The sequence below is a fragment of the Gobius niger genome (assembly GCF_951799975.1).
Source record: "Gobius niger genome assembly, chromosome: 23".
Lineage (NCBI taxonomy): Eukaryota > Metazoa > Chordata > Actinopteri > Gobiiformes > Gobiidae > Gobius > Gobius niger.
This window is the reverse complement of record NC_136874.1, coordinates 12,312,425-12,324,838: the sequence shown is the minus strand read 5'-3', so window position 1 is coordinate 12,324,838 and position 12,414 is coordinate 12,312,425. Positions and strand designations below refer to the sequence as shown.

The following is a 12,414-nucleotide window of genomic DNA, read 5'->3' as shown; positions in this document are numbered from 1 at the left end:
TCTGTCCTGTTCTGATTTCATTTCTTAACCGCTGTGGAAAAAGGTCCTCATACATGCGTCATTTTCATTCCAAACAGAACCCACTCGTTCATCGCCACTGGTTTGAATCCTGTTTGCTGTCGCTGTGATGCAGTATCACACATTTAATCTGTTTTATCCCGAGCCACTGCAGTTTGAACATTATTGACCAAAGAAATCCATTAGTTGTGATGATCGCTGCAGTAGAAAGGACTTGTTTGACTATTTATTTTTCTGCAAAACAACCTAAAAATGCACCAAACACTTTCAAATGGGGTTCTACAGAATGCCGGGTTAGTCCTGGCTTAGTCCTGGTTTAGTTCTGAGTATAATCCTGTTTCTTTGCTCTGGCTTAATCCTGTTTTTTCCCGTGTTTTGCCCTGGTTTAGTCCTGGTTTAGTTCTGAGTATAGTCCTGTTTCTTTGCTCTGGCTTAATCCTGTTGTTTCCCGTGTTTTGCCCTGGTTTAGTCCTGTGTTCATTGGAAGCAGTTTTGAGCAGTGCTGTAATGACAATGTTTGTTTGTGTTACCAGAAGCCAGAAGTAAGATCATGTTTGATGTTTTTCTAAATATAGTTCAGACGATTACGCTACATTTGAGAGTTGCACTTTTACAAAACAGACCGGCCGTTTGACAAGTGCAAAAACACAATGTGGCCCCGACAAAACGTTTTGTCACCTCTGACGCTGACGGTCTCTCTGTGTGTTTTGTTTTCCCTCAGCCCCAAAGCCCCTGCTCCCAATGGGACCAAGTCGAACCCGTCCAAGCGGCATCGGGACCGCCTGAACGGGGAGCTGGACACGCTGACCAGCCTGCTGCCCTTCAGCGAGGACGTCCGCGCCCGCCTGGACAAGCTGTCCGTGCTGCGGCTGAGCGTGGGCTACCTGAAGGTCAAGAGCTTCTTCAACGGTGAGTGTGCACCACCAGAGCCCCGCCCACAATTAATCCATACACACCCCCTTGACCAGGGGTTGGCAAGTGTTCTTGGTGGAGGGACAATTTTCTTTATTGTAAATAGACCGAGGGCCGAAACCGCTGAGTATTCGCCCAAAGTAAAGCACAACACTGGAAAAATGACTTAAAATTGCTTGAATTAAAGTTCTTCTATTTATTTATTTATTTGAGCATACATTTTGCTCAAAAGGAGTAGGCTGAAGCAAAAGCTTATGAGCGCCTACCCCCAACTCAAAATGATGAACTTTTCATTTCTCATAGTATAATCAGTGTAAACAAAACAACAACAAGGAACAATAGCAAAGAAACAAAACAAAAAATGAAGAACTCGTTTCTTTTCAGAACAGCTTTTTGACTCACAACCACTGTATGAGCTATTCACATAATAACAGAAGCAAACACTATTACACTATTACTATTTCCTGCAAGATTGCTACAAGCAAGTAACAAAGCGACCATTCATATATTTCTTTCAGTTTCCAATGCCAAATATCAGCCACGTTCACTAGTTTTCATGACATAAGGGCACATTAATGCACGTATTATAGTCCGTGTTCTTGTTGCTCCAGTTGTCATTACCAGGCTCAACACAATTTTAATCTATGTGCATTTTTAATGTATTATTATTATTTATATATATTTTATTATGTACAGTGTATGATGTAACCCCTACATCGAGTGGTTAAAAAGCCGGGTGTAGAGCGGGCCAGTTGAAGAGGGCAGTAGCTCCCCATCAACAAACCGGCCCCCAGCCGCCCTAACAGCTGATTTTGTAGATGTTGTTCGTCTGCTGTAAAATGCATTAACCAATGAGGTTTATGAGCCTGTTGGAGGGGCTCATTCTTAATTATGTTTTAAGCAATAGAAATGACATCCGTTACAAGCAATTCCAAACACTCTGCCATTAATTAATCAATGTAAATTGGTTGTATTGCTCCCTCTAATGGCAACTAATTTCTTCTTTTCTGTATTTTTCAAAAGTCTTTTGTTTGTATTTATATTTGAACAGGTTGATGTTTGGACATTGTTTCATTTCCATATCCAAATTATTCCACAATTGCACCCCTTTAATTGTAGGGCTGAAGCTTTTCAAAGTTGAGCTATGTTTCTGAATCCTAAAGTTTAAATCTTCACGTAATTCATAAAAACCAGTGCGTTCTTGGAACCTTCTTTGTATTTGGCCTGGTAACAGTTTGTACCTTGCTCTGTATAGCATCTGTACAGTTTGGAACTCAACAATGTCATAAAACTTCATGATCCTTGATTTTAAGAATAATGGATTTGTGTGGTCCAGAAACCCAACTTTATGAATTACTCTGACAGCTCTTTTTTGCAACAATACTATTGGTTTAACTGTGTTTTTGTAAGTACTACCCCAAACCACAGCGCAATAGTATAAATAGGGCAAAATCAGAGAACAGTATAAGGTATGTAGCGCTTTGATATTTAAAATGTGCTTCGCTTTTGCTATTACTGCAATGCTTCTTGAAAGTTTAGTAGTTATATATTTAATGTGCGATTTCCAAGTAATTCTGTCGTCTATAATAACGCCAAGGAATTTGATTTCATGCACCTGCTCTATAACAACACCCTCTATCTGAATTGCCTCCTGAGCATTAGAATCACAGTTGCCGAATATCATCAATTTGCTTTTACTCAAATTCAAGGATAATTTGTTTTGTTTGAACCACTTATTGACACTCTTGAGTTCCAAGTTAACAATCTGACACAGTTGTTGCAAATCGTCTCCTGCTGTGAACATATTTGTATCGTCTGCAAACAAAATGAATTTAAGTACCTGCGATGTTTTACTAATATCGTTAATGTACATATTAAACAATTTTGGACCCAGAATGGAACCTTGAGGTAAACCACACACAATTTCTAGACAACTTGACTGATGGTCTCCTATTTTCACACATTGTTTTCTATTTTTTAAATAACTGGTGACCCAACTCAAATGTTGAATTTGAGTTGGTTTGAACTAATCCAAGATACAAATGCTATAGCGCCAATGGAACAAGAATAAAAAAAGAAAATAACTACTACTAGAGGTTTAATCTCGTCTAAGACCAGACCAAATCTACTCAAACCTTAGATTTAATCTGTTAATTCAAGTAGATTTGTCATTTCTTCTTTAAAACGATCTTTGTCCAGTGCACGATGCCAGTGTTGTACATAATATATGACCTAATGAGGTGTATTGACAGTATTTTTACCTTTTTTTCTCCCATTTAACTCTAATAATGTTAAAAGTACTCTCTGATTTGTGTAAGAATGTTTCTCAAAATCATCTTGAGGGCCAGAGGTGCTGTGCTGGAGGGCCGGATTTGGCCCCCGGGCCTGACGTTGCCTACCCCTGCTCTAGACCTAAAACAACACCTGTAAAGTGCATACGACAGATCACACAAAGTAAACACTATTATTTGCACAACAAAAGTAAACCTATATTTTCTAGGTTTGATGTTTTTCTGAACGCTCTGATATTTACTGTATATATATTGACTTTCCATCCCAGTGGCCTCTAGGACGCTCCAGGGTCAATAGAGTTCAGGATCGTGATGTCATATTGCTAAGCATCATGGGATTTGCAGCAGGCTTATTCCATAATAAACTAACGAAGGTGAAATACTGGAGTTATTGTTCACTTGGACACAGCAGTGTTACATGGATTTACCAGTAGTGACTCAGCAGTGAGCGGAGCTGTTCCACGGCTTCTTTAATCCACTTTTTACACTGTTTTTACTTAAGGTTAATCTGTGGATCACGTTTGATAGTGCCCACAAACATGGCGGATTTCCACGGTAACAGTGAGTTCATAACGCTCCATCCCAAACTCTATGTCCACACTATTCCCTATATAGACACTATATAGTGGTCACGCCATTGTGTAGGGGTGTCCGAATGTCCAGAGAGATAAAAGTATCCACTCGAAATTTCCCACAATGCATCTCGAAAAGTAGTGAGCATCGATGGTCACTAAACGGGTCAATATAGACCACAATGGGAGAAGAGCCTGACAGAGACAGGTCTTTGAACTTAACAACACGACTGAAGTAAATCAGCTGTTTCAGTCGAGTGTTTGTGTTTCTCATGAATAAACGACCTAAATATAAACGGTTACGGTGAAAAGATGCTAACTTTAGCTGCTAACCTTTAGCTGGAGCTGTTAAATGACCGACAGCTTCCTCTCGAATAATCCAAGCCATTCATGTAAAGTAAATGTGAAGTAAAAGCGCATCTGACACGTATTTATCCATAAATATTCCACTGTCTCATGAGTATTCACGGGGTTTAGCGAACTTTTAGCAGATGTCGTCCCTCAATCTGCTGGCGCTTCGGACCTACTTTCACGTCTTTGAGCTCACGCTGGAGTGACTTTTTTTTTTCTTCCTTTTTTTGTGATGATTTAATTTAAATGACAAATAAATCGCCTGTAAAAGTGCCAAAACAGTCGTTCTGTTTCATAAAATAAACGTTTGTAACAATAAATACATTCAGATAAAAAAAAACATATCGGCAGCTGCAGCGCGGAGAAAGTAGTGTCTTGTGTCCGAATCGCCAACAGAATCAGTGACTATATAGTGACTATATAGTGCGGGCCTGTGTAGTGAATGAGGGGTTAGGGGATAGTGTGGACATTCGGATACAGCCTAGGGTTTCTGGTAGGCTTTCACCGCTGATGTAACTGTATCCATGGTTACGGAAACATTCCATTCATCGGAAAGCCTTAAAAACCTGAAATAAAATGGATCCTGGAGCGTCACAGAGGGATGGAAAGTAATCCATACAGCTCCTGGGTCAAGGTCAAACACACACTAATATCAACCTTATTTCCGCATTAAAATGTGCGCCTTTAAGTGATGATGATGGTCCAGTGGAAGTCAGGGTGCAGTCAGGCTTCCGAACAGTGCCATGTTCTCGTTCGTTTGAGGAAAGGTCTGCCCTGGGTTCTCGAAGTAGTGTTTTTTCCCGTGTGTGCCGCCTCAAATGAAAGTCTGCGTACATTCTTGTTCATTTGTTATAATTGGGTCTTGTGATTAGTGAGAATTACCCCGAATTCTTTTCAATAAAAGCATGAATTGACCTTTGTTCCGTTCTGCTCTCAAATCAGCCCCATTTTTCTCAGAAAGCAGAATTGACGCCGTCGTTCGCGCTGAGGTGTAAACACCCAGGTGGACCCGTGTTGTAAGAGCCGCTCGGCCAGAGACAGCTGCTTCTTCATGACTCAGAAAAGAGGATGTTTCACGGCGAGTCACTTCCTCTGTGTTTTTTTTTTTGTTGGACTGAGCCGGCGTCACATGACTTTGAAATCCGTCACCGGTCGCCAGCGCCGTCCAATCCTAGCCCGAAATCGAAAACACAGGAGTCAGCAAAGTCCGATCAATCGCGGAAGATCCAGCTGCCTCCGCTTTAGAATCTTAAATGTTCTGGTTTGTTGTGCGGCGTCTGGTGCGTGTGACGTGCGAATACCCGTGCGTGTTCGAGAGGTGTAAGGAATGCCTGACTGACAGTTGTTCATGTACAGGCCTGCTCCTCTCGCTCCTGACGAAACCTCTCCAGATTGGAAACGATTCATGTAGAGCCCCTGTAGAGCCACATGTTGTGCTAACGCTGCATTATGTAATAACAAAGTGGGATTGCGTCGTCATCACAATCTCACTCCGAGGTAACTTATATAAAATGTATGATGATGCCATTTTTAATACATTTACAAAGCTTTCCTGATCATATGTTAATCATTTATAAGCACCTAAGTAGTGGTCGTTTTCCTAACCTTAAAGGCGCATTAGGGCTGTGCAATTAATCGAAATCCGATTACGATTTCGATTACAACAGTAAACGATTACAAAATAAGCATAATCGCAAAAAAACGATTATAATTTTTTTTTTTTCCAATTTTTTTTTCAATTTTTTTTTTCAATTTTTTGGATTTTTGGATTTTTGTCACTTTTTTGCTGGATTTTTGTCACTTTTTTGCTGGATTTTTGTCTTTTTTCTGTTGGATTTTTGTCACTTTTTTGCTGGATTTTTGTCTTTTTTTCTGCTGGATTTTTGTCACTTTTTTCTGCTGGATTTTTGTCACTTTTTTGCTGGATTTTTGTCACTTTTCTGCTGGATTTTTGTCACATTTTTGATGGATTTTTGTCACTTTTCTGCTGGATTTTTGTCACTTTTTTGATGGATTTTTGTCACTTTTTTGATGGATTTTTGTCACTTTTTTGATGGATTTTTGTAATTTTTTTGATGGATTTTTGTCACTTTCTTGATGGATTTTTTTAAAGGCAACAAATAATCGTTTGAATAATCGTGATTTCAATTATGACAAAAATAATCGTGATTATTATTTTTTCAATAATCGAGCAGCCCTAAGGCGCATTATGTAACTTTATATCGAGGAAGAAAAGTTGATATTAGTGAGTGTTTGACCTTTCAGTGACCCTCTATGGGTGGTTAGCATGGCCTTTACTTTCCATCACAGTGACCTCCAGGATCAGCTGTTTTCTGGTAGATTTACTCACAGGAATCATAGATCGGCCTTTAGCTGTCTGAGCCTACTACAAATGCAGACATTTTGTCCCAGACCTGTTTTAAATTCAACGTTCTATCGCCGTACAAATTAAGAGAGAGGCTCGGAGCAATATTAACGTATGGCGAGGTACGTTTTGTTCTTTTAACCTCTTAACTCCCGCCTGAACCGAGAGCATTTTCTCCAGTTCATCTTTACCCAAATCCCGTAGGCCAGTGGTAACACCTTATTTGAAAGCTAAGACCTACAAAACTAAATTGATCTTTTTCCTCACATCATCAGATTTTTTTTTCCCATCACTTTTTTTGGTTGGGCCGTCATCTCGATTTTTGTCAAATTTCCGTGACTTTTTTGTCCAATTTTTCGTTGTTTTTTTTGTCCAATTCTTATCACTTGTTTGTCCATTTTGTCCTCACTTTTTTGTCAAATGTTTGTCAATTTTTGTTGTTTTTTTGTACATTTTTTCGTCCATTTTTTCCCTGTTTTCGTCTCAGTTTTGTTGCTATTTTCACACCTTTTTTCCAGAAGCTTTTGGACTGGGGTAAAGGTGGAGAAAATGTGCTCGGTTCAGGTTTATATAATTTCCTCTGTTTCATTATCATTGATATTTTACTGGCGAAAAATCCCAAAAGGTCTGTAAATTCATCAATGATTTCTAACAAGGCTTTGACTGAAACGCGGTTGATGGGTTAACTGTTATGTAGATCTGCCTCTAAAGACTCCAGTTCCAGGTTTTCCATCCTGCCCCTGAACCTGGAGTTTTCATAAGGTTGGCTTGGCTCCTCCCTCTTCCTCTCTCCTCAAGGCAGCAGTAGTTTTGTAATACATTGTTACACTTTTGGTGAGTTTGTACGCCTTTATGTGCACTCACTGACTAACAGCTGGAAACATCTGGATCGTTCATAGTTTGCGATGTTTGATGGCTAATGCTTTCACAACAGGCCCTAAAAAGCATCCAGAATCTTTCATCCACATCCTGCTGACTGGATGAGCTGTTTGTTCAGCGCGTGGCCATAACCAGCTGAGAATAACCTTTGCACAGTGACTCTGGGTATTGGCCTTTGAGTTCTCCCAGAGTGTGCAGAGAGCAGCTAATGCACAACTTTGTACAACCATTAGCAGTGCCCCATCTGTGCATTTTTATTATTCTCTTATGCATGACTTTACCTGCTTTTTAGACCATTTTTAGACATTTACTTCCTGTTTCAACTAAGCTTTGTTTGCTTTATTTTGGCACTTGATCTGCTGAACTTTAGCCCCTGGTTTCTCCCTGTTTATGCCGACAGAATGGGTCTGTGTACAAGGCACTTTTACAGTCGATGGACTTTAATCACGTCCTCATCTGTCTCCCTCTCTGTCTGCTGCCAGGCGCTTTTAGGACAAGGCCACTAGATAACGCAGTCATTTACTGTTTCAGCACGAACATAAGTCAACAAACATTTATCTTCATGTTTGGCACCGAGCATTAATGGGTAAATCATCTCAGACAACTGCAGTTTAATTAATAAAACACTCACCTTACACAGATAGTGCATAGTTTTAAATAAATCTTCATGCAGCCAATCTGCTAAAGGACAAATATTATTTTCTTGGGGGCGACCCCAGCGAGAGGCTGGGGTGGGGTGACCGGATTATTCACAATGAAAACAGGGACACAATGGCAATTTGTAGATGAAGCCAAATCGTGACTTTTTCCCTCATGTTGAATGGTAAAGGTGTCAGTTTTGTGAAAGTCTAATGTGGCTTAAAGTGACCAATCAGCATTGATTTGATTCTTGCTATGTTGGACGTACACGTTGTCAAAAAGTTGTTTCACGTAATAAGGTGTTTTGTACAGAGCCCAGGAACAGACATGCGCGAGATTTTAAAGGGGGGGTATTATGCAAAATCGACTTTTTCAAGCTTTACATCATGTTATTAAGTCATTCCCTCATTAAAACCATGCCTGAAGTGTTGCCTTGGCACATTCACGTATTTTCGAGTAATCTGTAAAAACTCTGATGGCGGCCATTTTAGGGATAAAACGCCTGATTCCTTCAGGAAACGCCCTCGACCTCCAGGATACGCCTCCGACCTTTCGTCACCAGCCGAGTAACCAACCACTGCTCCTCAGCAGAACCCCCTCCCCGCAGTGTCTAGCCCTAAGATGTAAACAGAGTCATCATGGAGGATTAGCTTCATGTGTTGTGAAACGGAGCCACAGCAGACTTTTACAAAGACACACATCAGTGTTTCTGTTACCGAAACACCCAGGATTAAAACCCGTGACAAGAACGCTTATTTCAGTGTCTGGTTCTGCGCTGGGCCTTGATGATGCACAGAGCCTCCGGAGAAAGCTAATGCTAAGCTAAACCTCGAGTCATCACGTGAAAACGAGAAATATGCACAAATAAAGTCAATAAAACCACCACACACATAAAGAGCCGTTTAACAATGATCACACACGGAGCCTGGCTTGTTGATTTGGACGTTTATTGCTCACATTTCATCTACAATGGGTCATAGCCGAGTGGTTTTCTCCCGGAGCTAACAAGCTAGCCACGTCAAGCTAACGGGAAAATTCACTGAATACAAGCAGCATATTCTGCATTGAAAACGTCACTAAACAGGCAACTGCTTGAAGCAGCCTTTATGATGATCACACACTGAGCCTGGCTTGTTGATTTCGTAGTTTATTGCTCACATTTCATCTACAGTGAGTCGTAGCCGAGTGGTTTTCTCCCGGAGCTAACAAGCTAGCCGCGATAAGCTAACGGGAAAATTCACTGAATACAAGCAGCATATTATGCATTGAAAACGTCACTAAAACAGGCAACTGCTTGAAGCAGCCTTTATGATGATCACACACTGAGCCGGGCTTGTTGATTTTGTAGTTTATTGCTCACATTTCATCTACAGTGAGTCGTAGCCGAGTGGTTTTCTCCCGGAGCTAAGGCACTATTAGCCGCGCCGAGCTAACAACCTTCACCTTCACAACATTCATTGAAAACAGGCAGCACATTATGCACAAATGATGTCAATAAAGCAGCAACTACTCGAAGCAGCCTTTACGATGATCACACAATGAGCCTGGCTTTACACATTTGTGGTTTATTACAGACTTTTCATCAACAATGAGCTGTAGTCGATTATAACAAGCTAACGGGGTAACCTCGAAAAACCATTGTCCACTTGCACAGATAATGTCCGTCTTTTGAATCGTATGGGCTCCTGCAGATCCTGGTGTCGTCCATGGGGTATAGTTAGAGATCCATAGGGCATGGCAGATGCAAAGAGATAGCCTCCAAACAGCAGTTATTTTTCAGGCAAGAGCCCCGTCCAAGCGTCCGGTGTGGAAGGTTTGTTTCCAAATAATATCCTGTGTGGCCATTGTTCACAAAGTGATAAACAGTAGCTCCTTTCCAACAATAAAAATTAAAATGCACCGATTGTAGTTTCAATACTGTTGAGACGACGAGCGCAGTGTTGTTGTGATGCCACAGACAGCGTGTGGAGGGGGCGTGTCGGAAAGGGTCAGAGGTTCTTAAAGAGACAGGGGCCTATTTCAAGTCATTTGCTAACGCCATTTTGAAAGAGCAATTTTATATAAGGCAGTTATTCTAATTTACTGCATTTACAGACCAACAGAAGGTTTCGTCATCATTGTAGTGTGATATAGACTGGTGCTATGTGGCTGAAAAAAGCATAATACCCCCTCTTTAAAAAAGAGGTCATTATTTCTGGATCCCAACTTCCTAAGTCAGGGACTTGAGATATTAACTTGGGCCCGAGTCGGGCGCCCAAGATAGTGAAGTTGGGGGCCTGTAATGATTCTGCAGGCAGAACCTGCTGTACCCCGACCAGGGTCAGAAGTGGTCTAGCTCAAGCAGCAACCGGGACAATATGACGATTGGATTGATGAGCAAATTAAGCTCTATACATGTCCAGCCTGTGCCCCCGCTGTCTGGGGATGTCTGGGGATGTCTGGGGCCTAGACGAATATCTCGTCCACCCCCCTTACTACCTCGGGCCCCAAGTTAGTATCTTGGTCCCATGACTTAGTAAATCTCCGCTTTTATTCATATCTCACTGATGTCCCTTCCCGAGCTCTGTAGTTTTGGGAATGGCACTGGGAAAAAACTGGGACTGAGAGATGCTGAGTTCCTCCACCTCCCTCCTGTAAGCTGATTCATCAATGTTTCTGATAAGACCAACAACATTAGTGTGGATTTTGTGACATGGTTGTTGTTTTGAGTGGCAGTACGGTCAAAAGTCAGCAGTGTGAACAATAGCGGGCTCAGCACACACCCTTGAGGTGAGCCCATGCTCACTGTTATTGTTTTGGATGTTGTATGTCTGACTGTCTGTCTCCTCTCTGAATACACCTGCATCTGGTCTTTATCAGCCTTTGAAACATTTTGGGCTGAACCGTGTGACGGGGGAAACAGGTTTTCTAATAGTTTCCTTTGTAGATGCATTTTGGTTTCTATTTTCATTTTCAGTGCTTTGGTTGAAGATGTATATTTGGGAGCAACACACCTTTTTATTTGAAATTAAAATCTTTGCAGAGCTCTCCTGTTAGAAATGGTGCATACCTGTGGGAGATCCTGCACGGCTCGGAAGGGTGTAAATAAGCTGAGTGTTGACATTAAGGAGGAGAGCATGTGTCATGTGGCTGTGTGCATGTGCTTTACATGAACAAGTATTTTAGTAGAATTCACTGTGTCTGGTAAGAAGCCCTTTTGTTAAGCCTGCCTGCCCACTTCAACCACTCGTGTCCAGCCTCCCCTCGCGCTCATCAAAGAAGTGCCAGCCTTGGTTCACGTGTGTTGGAGCTAAATGCTTCATGCTAACCGCGGTTGCATGCTAACGTTGCGAGCAGGCTCTGTCCCTGTTTGTTTACATAGCCATGTTCTCTCTGGGGCTGTACTTTCTCAGTCATCTTCTTCGATCACAAGCAAATTCTACGGTCAGTCGTCCTTTATTTTCATCCCGAACAATTTTTCGCTAAACACTCCACAATGAGCCGTGGAAATGTAGGAACTCCCCCAATGCCCAGAAACACGGCCTCTGCGAAAGCTACATTTTGGATTTGGATTGCGATTAAGTGCACAACCACAGCTATGTCAACCGTGAGTCAGCCTTTTCATCCTTCACTTCCTAATGTGTCTGGCAAATGAGTCAAGCGGCAACTTCAGTGCGACGGTGCCTTGTAGAACAGGTGAAATATGTTCCTAAGTATTTTGCCTGAGTAAACATCTATGGTGATTGTATTAAAGTGCCTCCGATAGAGTTGTAGTCCCACAAATGACAAACGATGGAAAAGTCTTTGAGTGGCCATGGAAGCTTTCCCGTTGTGTCTAATTTGCTTTAAAACATCATAATGCCTCACTTACACTGGAAGGGATACACATCTTTAACAATAATAGTGGCTCAGTTGTTTTTTTTATGACCTTCTTTGTCCCATGTGAGGCTTTCTGAAACAGGGCTGACAGACTGCACCTGTTTGTTCTGCAACCCCTTTGATTCTGTACGTTGTGGATGTGTTTAGTCAGTCTGTTTCCTGCCTGTGTCTGATGGACCTGCTCAGCCTGCTCCACTGCATTCCCCTCACTCCAAGTCTGGACCATTCGCCTGCAGGAAACTCACCAGGCCTTTAAGTATTCGAACCATGACACACATTTCGTTATCTCTCGCTCGTTCTTTGTTGAAAATAACTTCTGGTGACACCAAGAGATTCAAATAGAGCTGACTGGACTGGGGTCATTGAGTTCAGGATATTTCACTTTGATCTTCAGAAGCTTCTTCTCACTCTCACTACAGTTTTTTCCAATCCAATCCAACACTTGGGCTAAAAGTAATTACCAATACTGAATACCAGTCTGATAGAAGATAGCAGGGCCTGTGTTAAGAGACCAAGCCCCAGAACACAT

The 12,414-nt window shown here is 41.6% G+C and overlaps 2 protein-coding genes across 2 annotated transcripts in view; both read left to right on the top strand.

The window, feature by feature from the left end:
- LOC306981813 (major facilitator superfamily domain-containing protein 6-like) overlaps positions 1 to 12,414 on the top strand; it is a 116,834-nt gene that overhangs the window by 61,464 nt on the left and 42,956 nt on the right. The gene's annotated exons all lie outside the window — the stretch shown is intronic.
- The window catches only part of LOC306981812 (aryl hydrocarbon receptor-like), a 40,898-nt gene that overhangs the window by 10,950 nt on the left and 17,534 nt on the right, over positions 1 to 12,414 (top strand). The window contains exon 2 of the mRNA XM_079581522.1: positions 740 to 927. Coding sequence (XP_079437648.1) covers positions 740 to 927 — 188 coding nt within the window. The remainder of the gene's footprint in view (positions 1 to 739; positions 928 to 12,414) is intronic.